The 24,543-nt window shown below is 37.1% G+C and overlaps 1 protein-coding gene across 4 annotated transcripts in view; it reads left to right on the top strand.

Moving 5' to 3' along the window:
• The window catches only part of LOC106755141 (phosphatidylinositol 4-phosphate 5-kinase 9), a 33,765-nt gene extending 9,828 nt beyond the window's left edge, over positions 1-23,937 (top strand). For 2 of the 4 annotated variants that reach the window (XM_014637238.2, XM_022778154.1), the window contains exons 4-9: positions 562-727; positions 1,420-1,530; positions 6,113-6,300; positions 6,741-6,889; positions 21,327-21,492; positions 22,721-23,094. In XM_014637238.2, the coding sequence (XP_014492724.1) occupies positions 562-727; positions 1,420-1,530; positions 6,113-6,300; positions 6,741-6,889; positions 21,327-21,492; positions 22,721-22,997 (1,057 nt within the window). In that variant the 3' untranslated portion in view covers positions 22,998-23,094. Of the gene's footprint in view, positions 1-561; positions 728-1,419; positions 1,531-6,112; positions 6,301-6,740; positions 6,890-21,326; positions 21,493-22,720; positions 23,095-23,826 lie in introns of those variants that run through there. The other 2 variants (XM_014637240.2, XM_022778155.1) reach the window with 2 other exon arrangements.
• Positions 23,938-24,543: the final 606 nt, after the last annotated feature.

Here is a 24,543-nt window from a genome sequence, read left to right as displayed (position 1 = left end):
AAGGATTAATCTGAATGAAAGAAGATTCTTATTCAATCGATTCATTTAAACAACACATCAACTTTTATACACAGAGAACTCTAATCCTGTAGTAATAATTACATAGAGATTTCTAAACTCTTCTAACAGCTTCTAAAAGTTTCTATTAGTATACTTAATATCCTTCTAACAACAGTTAGTATACGTAGTTTGGAACCACTGTTAACATCTGATAGGTTCCTAATTGGGAACCTATGGAAAACACACTCCACACACTCGAAAACACACAGCCAATGATGTTGTATAACCTCTTGATATTACTAATCAGTCAAGAATACAAGTTCAGAAAGCTTAACCTCCCCTTACAGGACAAACAAGATCCTTACAATTGATTATTATCCAAAAACTACTCTCTACAATTAAACCCAAACCTATTTATACAAGTCCCTTCCCGCCTTTCCTAACTATTGTCTTCCTACTCTCATATACAAGTAACCTCCTAACAACAACTTTCTTTTCCTCATTTCTGTTTTCCTTTCACTTTACCTGTGATTGTTATATATGACCTTGTGGCTATTGCAGGAATTTGAGAGAGTTGTTCAAGATTGATGCTGCTGACTATATGATGTCCATTTGTGGAAATGATGCTCTGAGGGAACTTTCTTCCCCAGGAAAAAGTGGCAGTGTCTTTTTCCTGTCTCAGGATGATCGATTCATGATTAAGACACTGCGTAGATCTGAAGTGAAGGTATTTTAATTTTATCTGGATCTTTTTTGTTGGCATTTGTTACAGTTACAGATATCTATAATTGTTTTGGGGGCTTGTTTCTACTGGCTCTATTTTGTAGTTCAAAATACATTATACAGTTTGTACCTAGACAAATATTCAGGTTTCCCTTGGTGGAAATCTGCATCTAATAGTATTTTAGATTTCCATAAACATGTTTGGCTTTGGCATTGTTATCGCTTATCAGTGACGCTCTTGGAACAAGGGCTGATGATGACATCATTGTGCCCTAGATGGTTAAAATGTGACAAATTATAAAAGTATGTTAAACGTAGGATTAAATATCAATAATAGGGTTCAAATAAAACTATTATATCTATACACACACACACACACACTCATATAACATAAGTTACATAACACAGTCTGATTAATTTAATGGTCTTTTTGTTGCGACTGTTTAGTTTCTGATATGCAGAGAAACTTGACATCTTTACCTCATTCTTGATTTTTTGTACTTTTTCCTGAATAATTCTCTCTTTTTTGTTTGATTTGTGTATGATATTTTTTTCTTGTCCAAACACTTATTCAAAGTTGAATAAAGTCTTCGAGCATATGCTTTCTTCTTTAATAATGATATTTTAGTATTCACTTGCTCTTCTCTACTATTTTTTTTACTATAGAATACAGATTGATTAAATTTTGAAATATAGGTTCTTCTTAGAATGCTTCCTGACTATCATCATCATGTGAAGACATATGATAATACGCTTATCACAAAATTTTTTGGTCTGCACAGGATTATACCTTCCAGTGGTCAAAAGGTAATATGCATTTTTCTGCACCTGAATCATTTTTTAGTATTTTTCAATTACTTACTATCACATCAACTTTGATACAACTGGTACCAAAAGTTAAAAGAATTAACTCCACAGTACAGAGGTAGATGTCAAGAGTGAATACAGAGAGAGAATGAACTGTGAATTGTATTGATTTATGATAATTTGAGAATCTCATTACTCAATGAGTTTCCAAAACCTGCTTCTGTAATTGCCTAACTGGTTGACTTGAGGGTCAGTTAGATTTGCTTTGATATCAATTTATTCTAGAGTACAGTTCAGTAATAGGCCTCATGTTCCCGACAACAATACCTCCTGAAAAGGGTCCACCTTGTCCTCAAGGTGAAAATGAGGAAAGGCTTGTTGTAGAGTAGATGCTGCCTCCCAGGTATCTTCACAAGGAGGGAGGTTGTGTTATTTGATNAAAACTTTNAAATCACCCATTGCTGCCTGTNTGATATCCAACACATTTGATGGTTGAACCTGGAGCTCCATATTATCTGCTAAGGTCAGGGGTAGAGTTTGAATAAGCTGCAGTGAGCTGACTGCCTTCTTTGGGAGAGACACATTAAAAACCAGGTGAATCGTGCTATCCACTGGTAAATTTAGCTTATAGTGATAGGTTTCTTAATGAGAAACCCAATCAAGAACTCCCCCACAGTCTCTCACACCCAGAAAACAGAGAGAAATATATGGTGAATTACGTATTATTAATAGAAAAAATAGTGTGTGTATACAAGATCTAGAGACATAACCCTCTCCAGAGACATAACCCTCTTCACAGGTCAATGGCCTGTTAACAAACAATGTACTAAAAAACTCCCTTCAAATCCCATTTCTCATTATATCCAAATACCCTATATCCTAACATTACACCCCTCTGCAGAACAACCTTGTCCTCAAGGTTGGAATCGGAAAATTTGGTCTCATGACTCCTCTTTCTCATTGGGTTACCATATGAAGGGAATCCACTGGCTATGCCCTCCAATTCAAGTCAAGAGGCTTGGGTTCTAGTTCAACCACACTCCCTTCCTCCTCTTCTTCTTCCTCGGCCAATATCAACATTCGTAATCCCTTCTCTGGGCATTGATGGCCTGGACTAAACAGCCCTCTGCACCTAAAACACCTTCCCTCCTCCCTTCTCTTCACGAATTCCGAGTAAGGTAACTTTCGGATATTTCTCTCCCTACCATCGAAACTGGGTTTCACTATTCCGCTTCCTTGGGTCGCCTCTTTATTTACTGATCCTACACTCTCCGTGACCCCTCCTCGACCTTGCCTGTCGCGACTGGGTTTGACTCCCGTTACCACAACTGTCGTTTCTCCCCAAGAATTCTGGTTCTTGGTCGTCCTTCCACCTCCGATCTTCGAGTGGGTGCATAATTTCTTTGCGTCACGCGCGACTCCTATGGCAGTCATAAGGTCTTGTAGATCATGGGGCCTCACTTGATCGCTCACCTCTTCCTGGAGACCCGCCATAAAATATCCTAAGAGCTGCTCCTCAGGGATCCTAGTCGTCTGCCCCATTAACACTTCGAAGTCCCGGACATACTCGCTCACCTTGCTGCCCTGTTTAATAGCGGCCAATCGCTCATACATGGACCCTCGGCCTCCTTCTCCAAACCGAATCACCAACGCCCTTTTCAACCCTTCCCAAGAATTGTTCTTGGTTTTCTCCCTCCAAAAACGAAACCAGTACGCGGCGTACCCCTCCATGCGGATGAAGGCCAACTGTAATTTCTCTTCTTCACCACTTTCTGCACTTCAAAGAACTTTTCGGCTCTACTAATCCAAATGAATGGGTCGCCCCCTTCGAACACCGGTAATGCCACCCGTTTCCTTCAATTCAGTGGCCCTTCTTGATTTTCCTCTCCCCTTCTTCGTCTCTCTCCGTCGGGTCCCCCTTCGTTTTCATTCACCGACGATTGACTGCTATCTTGACGGTGGCCGTTTGGGTCGCGATTGCGATCCCTTAACATCTTCAAGATTGCCTGAATATCCTGGCGCATTGCTTCGTAGTTCTGTCTAAGTGCCCCTGTTTCGTGCCGGAAATACACCGTATCAACCTTCGTCTCGGCCATCGTGATTTCCACCGCCTCCAACTGTCCTTCTACCGCAAGTACTCTTCCCTCCATCATGCGTGCCAGTCACTCCTCCAATTGGGATCCGACAAGTCGGACCAATTGAAAGGTTTCTGAACGAGAAACCTAATCAAGAACTCCCTCACGGTCTCTCACACCCAGAAAACAAAGAGAAATATATGGTGAGTTACGTATTATTAACAGAAAGAATAGTGTGTGTATACAAGATCCAGAGGCATAACCCTCTCTAGAGGCATAACCCTCTTCACAGGTCAATGACCTGTTAACAAACAATGTACTCAAAAACTCCCTTCTAACTATACAATCAATCTATTTATACAATTCCTCACCCTTCTACCCTAATCCCATTTCCCAATATATCCAAATACCCTATATCCTAACATATAGGTTACTTGACCAATTCTATCCAAAATCTGAAAAGGGCCATAAAAGCAAGGGCAAAACTTTTGGTTAGGTCTTTTAGCCTGCCAGAGCATCTTATAGGGCTATAACTTGGGAAAAACCCAATCTCCCACCATATACTCCATACTTCTCCTTTTCTTATTAGCTTGCATTTTCATACTGTCTAGGGCCCTCAAAAAATGGTGACTTAAATCATTTGAAAACTCATCACGTCATTGGGTTAACTTGTTGACCTCTTTCACTTTTGAAGGAATGGTTGTCCATTTGAACAAGGTGGAGTGTGTCCATACATTGCTTGAAAGGTGTCATTGAACTGGACACATTGTATGTAGTGTTGAACCAAAACAAAACTCTTCCCAACTTAATACATCTGGCCAAACCTTTGGTTTAGTTCCTGGAGTACAACATAAATAAGCCATTGATTCCTATATGATTGCAATTTAGGAATTTTTGATCCCTCCTTCAAGTGGATTGCATAATATGCCTCCTTTTTGGTGGGAGTCCTTTAGAGGGTTCGAACACTTCTTGAAATTGCTGCAACACTAGGTCCACCTCTGTCCATTTCGAAATTCTTGAAAACCTCTCAAATTGATCTTGGGTTGCAAGACTTTCATTATGGAACCAACTAAGTGCCATCCTTCCAAATATTACTGCCTGTGTCTTGTCTTTCTCTGATGCTCCTCTAATTTGGAAGTATCCCTTCAATTTAGGGGTCATCCATGACACCTTCCTTTCTGCTAGAGGAAGGTATCTCCAATGTTTTCCAGTGATCTTGGAACTCCACTCTAAACCCTCTTTGCTTTTGACTCTGTTTTATCACTTCTTGTTTTTGATTTGTTGTTCTTCAAGCCTCCTTACCCTCTCTGCATCAGATTATCCATCTTCTGAACTATGTTTTTGTTAGGTTCCTTTATTCAGGGAACCTAAACAGTAACCTCTCTTCTCACTCACACACTCAACAACAGAAGATATATTGGATGTAAATGTTCCCCAATCTGTAGTGTAAAGAAAGAAGAAAATACAAGTAAATGTTCCCCAAGGAAGCCTCCCTTCCTCCACTGGCCAAGAGGTCCAGTCTAAACCCAAAACAAAAATATTTGATACCCTCCTCAGCCAACTCAGCTTTTATTTATACTCTCTCTTTCCCCCTAACAAACTAACAAACTTTCCCAATATTTAATTCCCTCCTCTTTTATTCCTTCTTACATAAACTTGTAACTTCCTAACATTAACTCTACCGTTCAGTATTAGCACTTTATACCGTTCGACCCTTCATTCCCTTCTCCCTTATAGCCATCGTTCGGTATTAATATATATATACCGTTCGTCTTTACTTTCTTCCTCTCATGCAGCCACCATTCGGTATTAATATATATACCGTTCGGCCCTTACTTCTCTCCTCTTATATACTTTTAGCTTTCTAATAGTTTTCCATCAATTTTTTTAACCCTCGCAATGTCTTTGTTAGAATCTTGATTCTGATTCAGATTCCAGCATTTTCTCTACAATTTCCATTCTTCCTTTCATTTTCTTTTCACTTATTGAAGTCCTCTACATGCCTCACTTGTGATAATTCTTGATGAATAGATCCAAGATTGGAGCTTTGATACCAATTGAGACAATTGGTACCAAGAATTAAAAGAATTTACAACACAATACAGAGGTAGAGTTAAAGAGAATAGAGTGAAAAGAAACAGGAGTTTCAAGAATTTAGGAGTCTCAACACTCCCAAAATGAGTTTCAAGAAACCTGCTATTACAGTAATAACATTGCTATTTAGACAGTAACTGTCTAGTTGTTTGAGTTCTCAGTCAATTGGGTTTATTTTGTTTGTATTTCTTCTTTACTATACTTCAGTAATAGGCCTCATGTTCCTAACAAACTTGCATTTTAATACTTCCATTTCTGAAATGCCATAAGGACAAGATTTTTCACAAAGAAAATATACCTCATGAAATATTTGAACCAGTCATGACTTAACACCTCTCATTCTAAATGGCTTAATAATCTACATTTTATTTAATTAGAATGCTAATATTAATACATAATTCTCTATTTTGCAGTTTCGCTTTGTTGTGATGGGAAATATGTTCTGCACAGAATTAAGGATCCATAGGAGATATGATTTGAAAGGTTCATCGTGTGGACGTTCTTCTGACAAGATAGAAATTGATGAGAACACTACTCTTAAAGATTTGGATTTGAACTACTGCTTTCACTTGGAACCATCTTGGCGGGAGTCTTTATTGAAGTAAGTGATACTATTTATTTTCTGTAATTTTGCGTTCTCTTGATGTTTCTTCTTTATATAAAAGATTTTTTATTGCTGGAATATGAAGATAAAGGAGGATAAATTACCCTTTGTTTAAAAAGCAAAGAACAAAGCAAATAGAAACAAATTTGTATATCTCTAAATTTGTAGATGTAGGTTTATAAAGCAAATGTCTCTTTCAGTGCAGTTGAATCGTTGACACATTCTGATATTGTAGACTGAATAAATATACAACATTTAAGGAACACCTGTTTTCTTGTCCCCCCTTCTCATATCGATGTATTGAAAGTTAATAAAAATAGGAACTGTTTGTGGGAATTCGAAAATTTTGTCTAGTGAGTTTACCCGAATATTATTATGTACCACGCTTTGTTTCAAAATGGAATATTACCTTACAGTCTTGGTCATACTCATTGCAGGCAGATTGAGATTGACAGCAAGTTCTTGGAATTACAACAGATAATGGATTACAGCCTCCTTCTTGGTGTTCATTATCGAGCTCCCCAGCAGCTACGTCCATACAACCAAAGTAGAACTGTAGATGGATTGGCAATTCTAGCAGAGGAAGGTGAGTGTTTGATCCAATCTGAAAAGCAAATGGTTTTTTTATTTTCCTTTGTATGGTTGATATTTATTTTGGGCTGGTATTTCTAAGTATTTATATATCGAGGTGTCTTTATAAGATGTTTTCATGCATCAGAATGAAACTAATGACCTGAAACGGAGAGGCTAAAAAGATAACTCTATTAGCCTAATTATTGATGTGACTAGTAGACGATATAAACATGGGTTGTTTTAGTTTCATTTGGTAGGCTAGCTGATGAAAATGAGGGCAATTTCTGGAAACTTCCTTTTCTCATCCCAACTTAGCTAATGTCCATCTACCTTGTTATTGAAATTTTTATAGTCTAAAGGTTTTAAGTTGAAGGTTGTTAGGACTTGGAGAGTGTAAGAAAGGAGACAGGTATGACAGAATAATAAGTAACTGTTTGTTGAGAGTGGGCAAAAGGTCTATATAAGAACCTTTTGTTGGTTCCAGAAGGACAGTTAGATACTTTGTATGTTAGTTGACCGGTCTTTGCACTAGGTGAAGGAGGTTAAGCTCCTCTGTACATTGTATTCTTGGTTCTTCATGTGAATACAATACGATTCTTTCCATTCAATTTTGTTATGTGTTTACGATAGCGCGTGTGAGAAGGAGAGCTAGTTAGGATTCTTACCCGAATACCTAACAAAGGTGGTGTAAAATTCTCTTATGTTTTTATCTTGTGCTTATTGCTGAAAACCTCTCCATTGTTTTCCCCATCAAATTGCGCAACAAGTAGTATTTGAGTTGATGGTTTGTCTTGGTGACTACCTAAAATATGTAATGGATGATAGATCTTATGTTTGTGGATCCCTTGCATCAAGTCATTTTGACAAAGATTTCAAGAAAGTGTGGCTCGCTATGATAGGGACAAGAGTTTATGGTACAAGTAAGAGTCACCACTAAGATACTTGTGGTTAAAAATTGTTTCCACTTGAGGATATCTTAATGTGGAAGAGCCCTACACTCGAGGGGAACTTGAGCTATGTAAGGAAATGAAGAATTATATTATAGATAACAATTCCACCAATTACATTCTCGTTAACACTATTTGTAATTATCAAACCTTTTGAAATGAGTAAATAAAAATATATTACCATGGATGAGAAGATTCAAAAGATATGTTCTTGTAATCACTATGGTGATATTTTTATCCTAATAATTTGGTAGTTTTAACACTCTCTCTCAAGTTGGTAATTAAATATTAATCATTCCCAACTTGCTTACAAGATCCTACAGTCTAATTTGATGAAGCCCCTTAGTGAAAATGTTTGATATATGTTAGATATTGTGTGTGTATGTTAATTAGGGAAACATAGTACCTATATGTTTATTAGGGAAATATAGTCCCTATGCTTATTATTTTATTTTTACATATTCATTTGTATTTCAGCTTAGCCCACATTCTTATTATTATAAATACATTACCCTCTGTGTATGCAAAGACACACAAGGGAGATTTCTCCTCAACTCTTCACTATTTCATATGGTATCTAGAGCTTAGGTTCTGTTCCAGCCTCTTCCACGGTCTCCGGTACTCACTATCGCCGCAGTTGCCGCCGTCGTCGCCATCGCCGCCGCCGCTGTCGTCGGAGTTCCAAAATCAACCGGCGACCACTCCTTCCGAACCGTCTTGGCCGGGCGACCACCGTGGTCCAAATATCGCGGTGATCGGAGCACCCACGCGCCTCCACGTGCCGTCGTGATCGCCTCCTTGCCCTCTTTCCAGATCTGTGGTCGTTGTGGCAACCAGAGCACGTTGGATTTTTAGGGTTTCTCCCTTTCCATGGCGTCTTCCGCGTCTACAAACACCTCTGCTAGTGCCTCATTTTCTTCTGCTGGTGCCTCTGATTCCCCAATATACACCAATTATGTGAATATTGTCCATTGACAAGTTAGATGACACGGATTATGCAACATGGGCGTCCGACATCAAACTTTGGTTGAAGAGTCAGGGGTATGTAGATTACCTTACTAAAAATGTGACTAGTGCTACCACAGAGGACACTTCCCGCTGGATGAAAATTGATGCCTAGTTATGCATCGTCATAAACTCCACCATTCACTCTTCTCTGAAACAAATGTTTCGATCATATGAAACATGTTCAGAAGTATGGATACAAGCGAAATTATTATACACGAATGACACCCAACGTCTTTATGGTGTTTGTCAGGACCTATTCACTGTTATTGGTCCACGCAATCCTGGTCCTATGGCAAAATATTTTGGTAAAGTCCATGCCCTCCTTCATGATTTTAATGAGCTATTACCTCCTGCTTCCATTCTTGCTGAAGAACTGGAACAACGATCAAAGTTCTTCATGTTGTTGGCATTATACGGACTCTCTGATGATTTCTCCCATGTCCGTGATCAGATTTTAGGTTCTCCTGTCATACCCAACTTTATTTCTACTTGTTCTGCTATTTTGCGTATTTCGAGCAAACCAGTCATTGAGACATCCCCTCATATTGATGATTCCTCAGTTATGGCTGTCCAACGTGATGATCGAAGTCAGTCCCACAAGCCAGGTAAAGGACGACCAAAATGTGACCATTGTGGCAAGCTAGGCCACAGAATTGATAGATGTTATGCGCTTCATGGACGCCCTCCTCGATCTGTAGCAATGGCTAATTCTGATCCACCTCCTCGACCTCCCAAATTACCGTCTGCAGACCATCCTACTTCATCAAATACTGTAGACAACCCTGCAGTCTTCAACGAATTTCTTAGATGGTATGAGGATCGTCAGCACTTTAGTTCTACTACATCTGCATCTGTTGCATGCACAGGTACACCTTTTGTTAGTCTGACTCACTCCCTCGGATCTTGGGTCCTTGACTCAAGCGCCACCGATCATATAACTAGTAACAAGTCCTTGTTTTCTTCCTTGTCATGTCCGAATAATTTACCCTCGGTCACAATGACTGATGGGTCTAGAGTCTCATCTCATGGTATTGGTATTGTTCATATTTTTCCGTCCATATCCATTGATCATGTACTTTATGTCCCTGGGTATCCCTTCAACTTATTGTCCATAAGTTGTCTAACTCGTTCCCTTAATTGTGTTATTTCATTTACCAAAGATTCTGTTTGTTTGCAGGATCGGAGTTCGAAACACATGATTGACACATGATGTGAGTCTCATGGCCTATATCTTCTCCGCCCTTCTCCACATGCTGGCGTAATCATGGAGTCACCATCCCTTCTTCATGCTCAGTTAGGTCATCCCAGTCTTGCCAAACTGCAGCAACTTGTTCCGAGTTTGTCGAAGTTATCAAGTTTGTCGTGTGAGTCTTGTCAGTTAGGAAAGCATACTCGTAGTTCCTTTCCTCGTAGTGTTTCACAACGAGCGTCGTCCCCTTTTTCATTAGTTCATTCTGATATTTGGAGACCTAGTCGTGTTAAGTCCACTTTAAGATTTTAGTATTTTGTTACGTTTATTGATGACTATTCCAGATGTACTTGGTTGTTTTTAATGAAAAATCGTTCTAAGTTGTTTTCTATTTTCCAATCATTTTCAATGAAATAAACACACAGTTTGGGGTTTCTATTCGAACTTTAGGCAGTGATAATGGCCGTGAATACCTTTCTCAACCGTTTAAACATTTTATGGCTTCTCATGGCATTCTTCACCAGACCTCATGTGCTTATACTCCTCAACAAAATGGGGTGGCTGAGCGTAAGAATAGACACCTTATTGAAACAACTCGTACACCTACTACTGTTGGGTGATAATGGCTATGCTTATACAAGTACCCTCGCGTTTTTGGGGTGATGCAATTCTCACTGCATGTTATCTCATAAATTGCATGCCGTCTTCTGTCCTAGATAACAAAATCCCTCATTCTGTCTTATTTCCTCAAGACCCTTTACATCCATTACCTCTGAGAGTCTTTGGGTCTACATGTTTTGTTCATGATTTTAGTCCAGGTCTTGATAAGTTATCTCCTAGATCTCACAAATGTGTCTTCTTAGGATTTCCACGGTCACAAAAGGGCTATAAGTGTTTCCCCTTCCCTCAATCGTTATTTTATCTCCGCTAATGTCACATTTGATGAATCTTCGTTTTATTTTTCACATCTATCTTCTAGTTTTGTACCTCCACCTACTATTGTTGATATTCCTATTGTCTGTGATCCTTTAAACTCTCATTCCCCACAGGGTCGTCCTTCAACTCCATCCCTTCAAGTTTATAGTTGCCGAAATCATCTCCCTCATGACTCACCTACTGTGCCGCCTCCTGTGTCTCCTCTGGCTCCAGCAAATGAGTCTGACCTGCCTATTGTCCTCCGTAAAGGCATACGCTCTACTCGTAACCCTTCCCCCCATTATACTGTTCTTAGTTACCACAGATTATCTCCATCTTTTTAGACATGTCTCTCATCCTTTTCTTCTGTGTCAATTCCCAAGTCTGTGGGTGATGCCTTAACCCATCCTGGTTGGCGTCAAGCCATGCTGGATGAATTAAGTGCTTTACAGAAAAGTGGAACTTGGGAGCTTGTCTAATTACCATCTAGAAAGTCTGTTGTTGGTTGCAGGTGGGTGTATGGTATCAAAGTTGGCCCTGATGGTACAATTGATCGTTTGAAGGCTCGATTGGTTTCCAAATGCTATGCACAGATTTTTGGTTTGGATTATGGTGATACTTTTTCTCCAGTGGCGAAAATGACCTCTGTTCGCCTTTTCATTGCCATGGCCGTTCTTCGACAATGGCCTCTTTACCAACTTGATGTCAAAAATGCTTTGCTTAATGGTGATTTGCATGAAGAAATTTATATGGAGCAACCACCCGACTTTGTTGCTCACGGGGAGTCATCTGGATTGGTATGTTGTCTTCGCAAATCCTTATATGGCCTAAAATAGTCTCCTCGAGCCTGGTTTGGTAAATTCAGCTGTGTTGTTCAACAATTTGGTATGTCTCGCAGTGAAGCGGATCATTTAGTGTTCTATCGCCACTCAAGTGTTGGATGTATCTACTTAATAGTGTATGTTGATGACATTGTTCTCAAAGGAAGCGACTACCTTGGCATCTCTCAGATGAAACAACACCTTTGTCAACATTTTGAAACCAAAGATCTGAGCAAACTCTGGTACTTTTTGGGTATTGAAGTAGCACAATCCAATACTGGTATTGTCATATCTCAGAGGAAGTATGCGTTGGACATCTTGGAGGAAACAGGGCTAATGAACTCTAAATCTGTTGAGACACTTATGGATCCTAATAGCAAACTCCTACCAAATCAGGGGGAGCCTTTCTCAGATTCTGAACGGTACAGAAGACTAGTTGGTAAATTAAACTATCTTACTGTTACGCGTCCTAACATTTCCTTCGCAGTTAGCATGGTGAGTCAATTCCTTAACTCCCCATGTGAAGACCATTGGGATGCAGTTGTTCGCATACTGAAGTACATTAAAGGATCACATGGAAAAGATTTGCTATATGGTCCTAACAACGATACAAAAACCGTTTGTTATTCAGATGCTGATTGGGCTGGTTCCCCTTCTGATAGGAGGTCTACTTCTGGATATTGTGTCTCTATTGGTGGCAACCTGATATCTTGGAAAAGTAAGAAGCAAAGTGTTGTGGCTAGGTCCAGCATAGAAGCAAAATATAGAGCTATGGCATCAGCTACTTGTGAGCTTGTGTGGCTTAAAGAATTACTTAGTGAATTGAAATTTGGAGATGTCACTCACATGACACTTATATGTGANAATCAAGCTGCTCTTCATATTAGCTCTAACCCTGTCTTCCATGAGAGAACCAAGCACATTGAAGTTGATTTCCATTTTATTAGAGAAAAAATCATATCCGGAGATATCAAGACTTAGTTCGTTAACTCAAGCAACTAGTTAGCAGACATATTCACTAAGTCCGTGCGAGGACCTAGAATTGACTATCTTTGTAACAAGCTTGGAACATATGCTTTATATGCTCCAGCTTGAAGGGGAGTGTTAGATATTTTGTGTTTATGTTAATTAGGGAAACATAGTACCTATATGTTTATTAGGGAAATATAGTCCCTATGCTTATTATTTTATTTTTACATATTCATTTGTATTTAGGCTTAGCCCACATTCTTATTATTCACATTCTTATTATTATAAATACATTACCCTATGTGTATGCAAGGACATACAAGAGAGATTTCTCCTCATCTCTACTATTTCATAATATATGAAGTCCTATAGGAACATGGGTTGTAATTACAACACCTTTGTCAACTGTCTTTAATAAAGTGTGTGTTAATTTTATTATGTTTCATCCTATCATGTTGTATTGGATTATATGCAATGCTCATGGATGATTTGTAACTACAATATAATTGCATAGGGATGTTGTTACGTACCCGAGAATGGAACGTAACTTGCGCGCTTTCCTCACACACTTTCACAAAGAATTAACAATGGAAAAATAGATGAATAAACCTCTTTTATTGAATTGAAATACTGTATCAAAGAAAATAACCAATAACTAGGAGCATAACCTCCTTCAGTCATTCAATAATTGGGAGCATAACCTCCGTCAATTATCCTGGAGCATAACCTCCTTTACAAAACTCACAAATCAAAAGCATGCCCTTAACCTTAGACTCTAACTTTATTTATACTAATTATTTCCTGTCTATACTGTGCTAAATCTTTCTCTAAAATATTACTCTAAATAAAATATTTNCCTAGAATATATCTCCATTTAATATAAATATTCCTATATTTAATATAAATATCTCCCCTTATATTATCTTAGTCTATATCCTTAATTAACAATATCTTATAATGAATATTTCCCTCGAATATATATTTATTTACTCTAATTAACTTATATTATATTTATTTACTCTAATTAACTTATATTATATTTATTTACTCTAATTAACTTATATTGAATATTCACCCACCTTATACCCTAACATTACACCCCCTGCAAAACAACCTTGTCCTCAAGGTTGGAATTGTGAAACTTCATCTCCGAGCTTCTCTTCATCATTGTGTTATCATATGAAGGGTACTCAATGGTTGTTGCCCTCCAATTTAGGTCTGGAGGTTTCGGTGGTGGTAACACCTCCTCAAATGTCTTCCATTCTTCGTCCAACATTCTGGTCACCACTTTTCCCGAATCATAAGCCTTGAGGAAATGGCCTTCGATGTCTTTTAGTACTTCACATTGCTCTTCCCCTTTTTCTAGTGATCAAAAACACCAAGCCCCCTGTTCTTTTCGCTGGCCCACCTCTTCAAAAAATTCATTGTTCTCTCCAAGGCATCGATTCTTCCATCTGCCCGTCCTTCCAAAACCTTCATTCTTCCTTCCAGTACTAGCTCGTTCGGTTCCGGCAGATTTCTCCCGTTCGGTTCTGGCAATCCTCTCACATTCGAATCCGTCAGTCTGCTACCGATCGGTTCCAACAGTCCCTTACCGTTCGGCTCAGTAAGTCTTCTTTCTTTAGGTTCCACCCGTTCACTCTCGTTAGGATCCAACAGTCTGCTACCATTCGGTTGTGGCAATCCTCTCGCATTCGAATCTGTCAGTCCGCTACTGTTCGGTCCACCATCCTTCTTGTTGACAGATTCCTGGCTTCCATCAGAATTTCCATCTAGATGTCCTCCCATCCTACTCATCATTTTCTGTAATTCTTTTCGGATTGCTGCCATACCTGCCTGTATGGACCGTTCCATGAGCTCCAGTTTCAACCCCATGCTTTCTAGTCTCCCTTCGATTGAATTCATTCTTTCCTCCATGATCTATTTTTTTTTCTTTTTTATTTTTTTTTTCTATCAGTATTCGGCTGGCCTTACACTCCTTCCTTCGATCCGGCAGGTCGGACCAATTGTTACGTACCCGAGAATGGAACGTAACTAGCGCGCCTTCCTCACACACTCTCACAAAGAATTAACAATGGAAAAATAGATGAATAAACCTCTTTTATTGAATGGAAATACTGTATCAAAGAAAATAACCAATAACTGGGAGCATAACCTCCTTCAGTCATCCAATAATTGGGAGCATAACCTCTGTCAATTATCCTGGAGCATAACCTCCTTTACAAAACTCACAAATCAAAAGCATGCCCTTAACCTTAGACTCTAACTTTATTTATACTAATTATTTCCTGTCTATACTGTGCTAAATCTTTCTCTAAAATATTACTCTAAATAAAATATTTNCCTAGAATATATCTCCATTTAATATAAATATTCCTATATTTAATATAAATATCTCCCCTTATATTATCTTAGTCTATATCCTTAATTAACAATATCTTATAATGAATATTTCTCTCGAATATATATTTATTTACTCTAATTAACTTATATGATATTTATTTACTCTAATTAACTTATATTATATTTATTTACTCTAATTAACTTATATTGAATATTCACCCACCCTATACCCTAACAGATGTCAACTTTTATTTTAAGTTTATCTATTATGATTTTCATCTAGAGTAGGCAGACCTTGAGCAAGGGCTCAAAATTTAATTGTTGCACTAGAACAAGATTACTGTATCAGTTATTTTGCTTCTCAAGGTTACCATATTTTCTCCAAGAAACATATATACCAAAAGGTTAATTTTCTATCAATAACAGAACCTGCATGGTCTACATCAATATATATCATTAGGGTAAAAGTTTCTTCTTTCTTGAACGATAGTTCTTCTCCTAGCTTTGACTTCAAGCAGTGAGGAATTTTATTGACTAGTTGCATGTCTTTCTTAGATCATGCATAAGTTGACTTACCATACTAATTGCATTAACAATGTGTTAACACAACTTCCTCCCAATATGTTTCGGAAACAAACATTTGGAAAAAGCAAGGCTCTAGCTATTTCTAAAAGATAATAATATTTCCCTTTTCTAACCTCGTTTTGTTATAGTGTTTACAAATGTTAGTTCATTAATATTATCATGAGACAAAAATTTGAAAAATTCATGATTCACAAACTCAATTCCATTATCGAACCTAATTTCTTTTGATAGTTTTTCAAAATTGATTTTGGACAAGGAAAAAATGGACAAATTTTAAAGACCATGAAACTTTTCATAGTGTGTCCATGTGATGAGTACCATCACCAATAATAATAACAAACTATTTTTCTCTAAAATTGTGTTCTAAATAGTCCTCATACATTAGAGTGAGTTAAGTCAATGGGAAATTACTCTTAATACCCTAAATTGGATATGATGCATGATGATGCTTTTTTCTACTGATAGATGTAACATTTAAGAGACTCAACAATCTCTTTGGTAAACAAACAAGGGAACAAGGATTTATTAAGGTTGAATGAGGGATATCTAAGTCTTTTATGATTAAGCCACGTTTAGGAACATGTCCATGTTTTAAATATTGCTTGTTGGTTTGTAGCCTTTGTTTTGTTTTGGTCCTTGGACCATGTTAGAATAAAATTAGTTGGTACAAATTTCTTGGGAATTAAGTGTACTTGAGAATTAAACTGTAAAATAATTCTAGACGGCTTAATTGATCCCTCTCATAATCTTCTATTTATAAGAATAAATTGATACAAGAGTACATGATAATTAGGGTAACCCTAGACCCAATATAATCATGATAATTAGAGTAACCCTAGACACAATATAATCATGATAATTAGAGTAACTCTAGACACAATATAATCATGATAAATATCCTAACACTCCCCCACAAGCTGGAGTATACAAATTGTATGTACCAAGTTTGGAACAAATAAACTCAATCCGAGGACCCCTTAATGACTTGGTCAATACATCTGCAAGTTGATCGTTTGACCCAATAAACTTAGTACATATTTCTTTAGTCAGCAACTTTTCACGAACAAAATGACAATCAATTTCTATATGTTTAATCCTCTCTTGAAACACTGGATTTGATGCAATGTGGAGAGCAACAATACATCTTCATAGTATGGATGTCACAAAATTTAAGCTCTTGAAGGAATTGTTTCACCCATATAAGTTCACATGTTAGTGGCGCCATTACCCTATACTCGGCTTTCGCTGTTGATCGAGCTATTACATTCTGTTTCTTACTTTTCCATGAAATAATGTTTCCTCCCAGTAAAAACACAACATCCTGTTGTAGACCCTCTATCAATAGGCGAACCTGCCCAATCTGCATCACAATACCTAGAAACCTGAATGCTTCCTTTATCTTCATATAACAATCCTTGTCTGGGAGCCTTTTTGACATACCTTAGAATGCGAATGAGAGCATTCCAATGGTCAACACATGGGGCCTGCATGAACTGACTAACCACTCCAACTACAAAGGATAGATCTGGCCTTGTAATAGTGAGATAAATCACTTTTCCAACCAGCCTCCTATACCTCTCTGGATAGGAGAATAATTCACCTTCTATCTTTAATTTTTGGTTTGGATCCATGGGACTGTCTATCGGTCTGTTTCTTGTAATATATTAAGAGCATACTTCCTTTGGGAGATTACAACTCCATATTTTGATTGCGTTACTTTAATGCCTAAGAAGTATTTGAGACTTCCAAGATCCTTGGTTTGAAAATGTCTACACAAGTACTCTTTTAGTTGAGATATTCCAACAACATCATTTTCTTTAATGACAATATCATTAACATATACTATTAAGTAAACANATTTCCCAAGAGAAGAATGACAGTAAAAAACCGAATGGTCTGCTTCACTGCATTTTAGCCTAAATTTTTGAACAATGGAACTAAACTTTCCAAACCAAGCACGTGGTGATTGCTTGAGGCCATATAGAGATCGATGCAGTTTGCATACCATACCAGACTCCCCCTGAGCAACAAACCCAGGAGGTTGCTCCATATAAACTTCTTCCTCAAGATCACCAAGTAGGAAGGCATTCTTGATATCCAATTGATGAAGTGGCTAGTGACGAATGACTGCCATGGCAAAGAAGAGGCGAATAGTAGTCATCTTGGCTACAAGAGAGAAAGTGTCCCAATAATCAAGACCATAAACCTGAGTGCAACCTTTTGCAACAAGGCGAGTTTTGAGCCGATCAATTTCACCATCAAGGCCGATTTTAACTGCATACACCCTAGACAACCAACCGCCTTTTTGCCCGGGGGAAGGGGCACCAGCTCCCAAGTATTACTGTGGTCAAGAGCCTACATTTCTACAATCATAGCTTGTCGCCATCCAGGATGGTCAAGTGCTTCTTTCACATTCTTGGGTATAACAACAGAGGACGTTGAGGATAAAAGAGAAAAATAGGAGGGCGACAATCGATGATAGCTAAGAAAGTTATAAATGGGATGAGGGTTTCGAGTGGAATGAGTACCTTTTCTGAGGGCAATAGGCCATGCTGAATCATTTTCTCCAGGAGGCGTCGAGGGAGAAGAATCTGAGGTAGGAGATTCACCATTGTCTTGGGGAGATGGACTATCCATTGGGGCCCTGTGTGGGATGATCTCAATATGTGGAGAAATGGGTGCAGGAGGATGGTGATCAAAACTTGGAATGACAGAGACAGTGGAGCTATTTGACTCAGCCATCGGAATAGGAAGGACCTGTTGGAGGATAGAAACATCCTGAACGGATGGAGAGAAGTAAGGAGTCTGTTCAAAGAATGTGACATTGGCAGACATGTAATACTTCTTAGTTTCAGGAGAGTAACACCGATATCCTTTTTGAAGTAGAGAATAGCCTAAGAAGACACATTTGAGAGCACGAGCGGAGAATTTTTCTAGACTTGGAGACATGTCATGAATAAAACATACACACCCAAACACTCGGGGAGATGTATGAAAGAGAGGATCATTAGGAAACAAAATGGAGAAAGAGATTTTATTATCAAGAGAGGAGGAGGGCATCCTATTAATAAGTTAACATGCAGTTAAGATGACATCTCCCCAGTGATGGATAGGAATATGAGCACCAAGCAAAAGGGTACGAGTAGTTTCAACTAAGTGTTTATTTTTTTCGTTGTGCTATACTATTTTATTGTGGTGTATGAGGACAAGTAGACCGATGTAAGATACCATGGGAACTCAAGATGGCAGAAAAGGAGGATGAGAAATACTCTTTTGCATTATCACTTCTTAATATTTTGATTACTTGACCAAATTGTTTCTTGATTTCATTNAAAAAAGATGTAAAGATAGCTNACAATTCAGAACNATTTTTCATAAGATAAACCNAAGTACATCTTGAATATTNATCAATAAAGGTAACAAAATATCTAAAACCAAAGGAGGAGATATGACTAGGTCCGCATATATCAGAATGGATGATGGAAAAACTAGAATTACATATTGACTGAGACCTTTTAGGAAAGGAAGATCTAACATGTTTTCCTAATTGACATGATTCTCATTCTAAGGTTTGGAGACCACTAAGTTCAGGACACATCGTTTTTAAATTGGACAAATGAGGATGGCCAAGTAGATCATGTAGCACTTTAGGATTAGGAGCAGCAACACATGACACCCTTGGACGAGATCCATAATGGTATAATCCGCCAACTTCATATCCTTCTCTAATCCGTCTCCTCGAACCATGCTCCTGTATAACAAAAGATTTATGATCTAAGGTTATTGAACAATTTAACATTTTGGTTAACTGGCTTAGGGAAATTAAATTAAAAGGACAATTAGAGACAAAAAGGACAGAGTTGAGATTGAGGGAGGGAGACAAGGAAACATGATCAACTCCTTTGGAGGAAGTTTTAGATCCATTTGCAAGGTTATGAAATGAGGTTTTTCTCAAAAAGAAATAGATGAGAACAAAGAGGTATTACCATAAATGTGATAAGAAGCACCTGAGTCAATTATCCATGAATTTTCACCTTCCATGGATTGAGAAATGCAGGTTATAGATGTACTGGGAGATTGAGATGGTTCTGCCCGGTGAACTTAGAAGTGGAAGTTTCAGTTTTCGGAGTGGAAGTTTCAGTCTTCAAAATATTGGCGGTCTTGAAAGGGAAACCATATAAGGAATAGCAATTTTCGAGTGTGACCCATCCTTTTACAGAATATGTATTGAGGACGTCTCCGACTTCCTCGTCCTTCTCGGCCTCCTCCTCGACCCATCCTTTTATATACATAATTGGAGAAATTAAGATGATTGATTCCTAATTATTAGGTGTATTTATTATAATTGATTTTGTATTATGCTATATATACACGCTATGTGATTTGCATTACACACATTCAGAACATATACAATTGTATAGGCTCCATTAGATATAACCCACTTTCCTCCGTAGTAATTAAAATTGTCGTCTAATTATAAGATCTTGAAACACACGATAAGAAGAGAAAAGAAAATTACTAAAATATTCAAATCTTCTATTAGTTTTTGTACGTAAATAAAATTACTGGACAGTTGTGGGACATATAAAACATTATTTAATACAATAGATAATTTTTAAGTTATATTCTCATATTTGCATATGGATGCAATATCACCATTTGCAATTGTAATGAGTTGTTGTCTAGTGATTTTTACATACAAATTATAGAGCGTAAAAGATTGGAGTCATGTTTCCAATCACGTAAGATACAGGACTAACAATATCGAATGTACTCTTACCTTTCATAAATAGGATATACAATCTAGAGGACTAACAATATACGACATTCATCCTTATAGGCTTAATACTAGACATTGAAAAGAAAAAATATACGAAACAAAGAAGTAACAAAAAGAACCTGTTTGGAAAAAGAATAAAGAGATTTAGATCTACTGAAATTGGAGCTAAATAGGACATTAATACCTCTTGAATTAGGAAGTCCTGATGACACTGTTCATGGCGGCAACTGCAAGTGGGCTTCATTGAAGCTTGGACGTGGGCTATATGCACCAATACTAGTGGTGGCGGATGACCGTGCATGACAATTCTATTGACAATGCAATTGTTGACGTGATTGCCAGCGTGAGGCACTCAAACTCTTAAATGAAACAAAAATATGCTGAAATGAATTTAAAGATTCTAAAAATATTTTATCATAATCATTATAGAGGTATTATGGATATTGTTATCCAAATAATCCCCTATTTACAATAATAGGTTTGGCTTATGTTTAGATTTTCTTCTTAAACAGTTAGTCACGATTATTTGGACCAGCGTATTAAAACTAGGCCTGGATTTGCTCATCTGAAAGGAACCAGTCCTTGGTCATTCCTGTTGAACACGCTGACTCGTTTTCAGCAACTCTTAACCCAGTGACTGTTTCTTCCTTCTTTTTTCCTTCAATGTTGTGGTTCTTTCCAGGTGCTTCATTTGGTTGACATGTGATCACAGTTTTACTGTACTATGGTTAGGCACCGCGTCATTTAGAAAGCCTTATAAGCTTATCTATTTGTTTGTCTTGTCTTGTCGTTATCCTTTCAAGTTTCAACATGATTTATATTCTTGCTTTCTAATAGAATTATTAATAATGGAACTGACTAATTTCAAATTTTCATTGATGATCAACTGACAGACCCTCTAGAGGATGAAGCATCCAACTATCCGCAAGGTCTTGTTCTGGTCCCTCGAGGTGCAGATGATAATAGCGTTGTTGTAGGGTCTCACATTAGGGGAAGCAGATTGAGAGCTTCAGCTGCTGGTGACGAGGAGGTGGATCTACTTCTACCTGGTACTGCAAGGTATGGTTTCTTCAAGAGATTTACTGGTTTATTTAATGTTATATAACATTTTCAACATCGTAGTGGTCCTTCTATTCTATTTTTCGTTTGATCCATACACCTCCCAATTCGTTATCACTTGTATGTTCATAAAATATTAACAAATTTGGGACGTTTGACACTTCAACCTTCAAGGATAATTGTGGTGGGACTGAGAGATGATGTAGCCATTACCAAAGGATGCATGCGTGCTCCTGTTTGAAAATTACTTAATAACAAATATAGCAATCAGGGAGAGAAAAGAAATAATAAGAATGATCAATGAAGGCTGTTTATGTTACTGTGAGATAATAGAAGGTATATATATACAACGTAGAGTAACGAAAAGAAAAAAAAATAACAGATCTGTAACAGATATCTAACAGAAAAAACAACAAAAAGCTATAGTTAAGAGTCTCCCTCAAGCTGGGAATGAATATTAAGCAGTCCCAGCTTGGAACAAATATCTTGAAACAGCTCAACACATCTGCAAGCTGAAGCGAAGATGAGATGGGCAAGAATTTGATCAAAACAGCAGCAACCTTATCGCGTACAATACGGCAGTCAATGTTAATATGCTTACTATGTTCATGAAAATATTGGTTAGAAGCAATTTGCAACAGATTGGTTATCACATCATAACAGTGTTCGACTAAGAAAATAACATGAAAATCAGCAAGTAAGAATGTGAGCCATTGAGGCTCGCAAGTAGTGGAAGCAAGTTCACAGTACGCAGCCTCGGAAGAATTCCTAGACAACAACACAACTTGTCCAGTCCGAATCAGTGAAGGCCTTGAGCAGAAAGATATATGCCTGTACCTGGTGTCCCTTTCAAATAACGAAGAATGCAGAAAGCAGCGTTATGATGATCCTTAGGAGATGACATAAACTAGCTCAAATGTTGCACAGCATAAGTGATGTCAGGGCATGTGTGAGAAAAGAAATAATAAGAATGACCAATTAAGGCTCTTTATGTTATCATGACATAACAGGTGTGTGTGTGTATATATATCCAATTAAAGCTAAAAGCTGATTGATAAATGTCATGCCACAAATTAAAATATTTGCAATTCTTGATCTTTATTAACACACTTGGATGGAATCTTTATTCATCCTAAACCTCTGTCATGCTAATTGCACATTGATGGAGTTTATAATTACTAGAATTTTATAGGCTGAGGGTTTTTCGTATTTTGAACTGGTTATGCAGACTACAAATCCAGCTTGGTGTGAACATGCCTGCCAGGGCAGAGCAGATTCCAGGGAAAGAGGAAGTGGAAATGTTCCATGAAGCTTACGACGTCGTACTTTACCTAGGTATAATTGACATATTGCAAGAGTACAACATGACTAAGAAGATTGAACATGCATATAAATCTATTCAGTTTGATTCATTATCTATCTCGGCGGTGGACCCTACATTCTACTCACGTCGCTTCCTAGATTTTATTCAGAAAGTGTTCCCACCACATGAAATGGCAGGATAAGTGGTGGCCGTTAAAATTCAACCAATCTATTTAAACAGTGAACAATTCTTCTCACATTTCCACCATTTCTGCAATCTGTATAATTGACTCTTTTTTTTTTTTTTTTTTTTTTTTTTTTTTTTTTTATAGTATATATAGTTCACTTAAATATCTTTATTATTATAAATATGCCAAGTTTTAAAGTTGATCTTTTTTTCTTTAAATTTTTAATTTATTCTTTTTAGTTTGAAATTCACTAATTCCAGTGTTATATGATCCAAGAGTATCTCAAGTAGAGGATTTTTAATCCGTTGCTTAACAAAAGGTGTCTTATAAGAAATTGTTTTATTAAAGAGAAAATTGATGTTATATAATTAACATTTAAGTAACTACTAATGACTTAAATTTACAATGTAAAAAGAATAATTCCTTCCTTCAAGGTTAATTATATCAATCTTAATTTTTTTAATAAATAAATGTGATCATTACTAAAAACTAAACATGCGTTCAACTACTTTAATCACCATAAGAGGTCAAACAAAATTAATCAAATTAAATTCTTTATGTCAAAACTGTAATTTTTTTTTATTGTAATAAAAATGAAATATGTTAATATTTATGCGTTTTTGTAAGAAGCATTACTAGAGATGTTTTAATAACTGTATAAATATAAATATAAATTTTTACTTTAAAAATAAGAATAAGTACAATCAAACTCGCAAATGGGATGCTCCATTGTTATTTCTAAAAGCCGATTGTATTGTATTTAGTTAAGTTAAATATTTTATTCTCAGTTAGTTCTGTTTTCTTATAGTTTAATTTGTTAGTTAGTCTAGTTATCTTTTTTGTTTTATATGCTTTTACCCTTGGCTTCTATAATGTATCAGTTTTGTCTTCTTTCATCCTTCCTGTTCCTTCTTCCCTGTTGGTATAACATAATGTTTTTATTCATAAATATTCCTTTAGATCTATATATTTCTAAACCAAGAAAAAATTTTAGACGTTCAAAATCATTTAATTTAAAATGTTGATGAAGAATATTTTTGGTTTGCGAGATAACATCCTTATTAAATCCAACAATAAGAATATCATCCACAAACAACAACAACAACATCTTTAAGACTAATTACTCTTAGTATGTGATGTCATTTTTAATGGGATTGAACAACTCTTTTTCTCAAATTCGTGATTAGCTTTTGTTATCGCATCTATTACCTTCTATCGGAAATGTTTCTTCTCTTGTTCTTCAAAAAGAAATGCAACGTCAGATTGGGGTATGCGCACGAACACTACTTCACATGCAAATAAATTTTATTATTCCCATCTATGGGTAATTGACTCTTGTGTAACTTCTTGTGTATCTTGTAATAAAGAATTATTCATGATGATTTATATGTTCTTTTTCCTAATTCAACTAAAGTTAAAATAGGAGGTGTTTCTGTCGAACAGGATCCAAGTACGGTGACAGAGGAAATAGCCGGTTCATCCTTGGTGCGTCTGAGGAGGTGTGTGGAAGAGGATCATCCTTCGTGAAGTATTCGGAGGAGGTGTTTCATCCTTTGTGAAG

The sequence above is a fragment of the Vigna radiata genome, unplaced genomic scaffold, assembly GCF_000741045.1.
Source record: "Vigna radiata var. radiata cultivar VC1973A unplaced genomic scaffold, Vradiata_ver6 scaffold_267, whole genome shotgun sequence".
NCBI lineage: Eukaryota > Viridiplantae > Streptophyta > Magnoliopsida > Fabales > Fabaceae > Vigna > Vigna radiata.
Note: the sequence above shows the minus strand (reverse complement) of the source record. Positions and strands in the feature narration are given on the sequence as shown.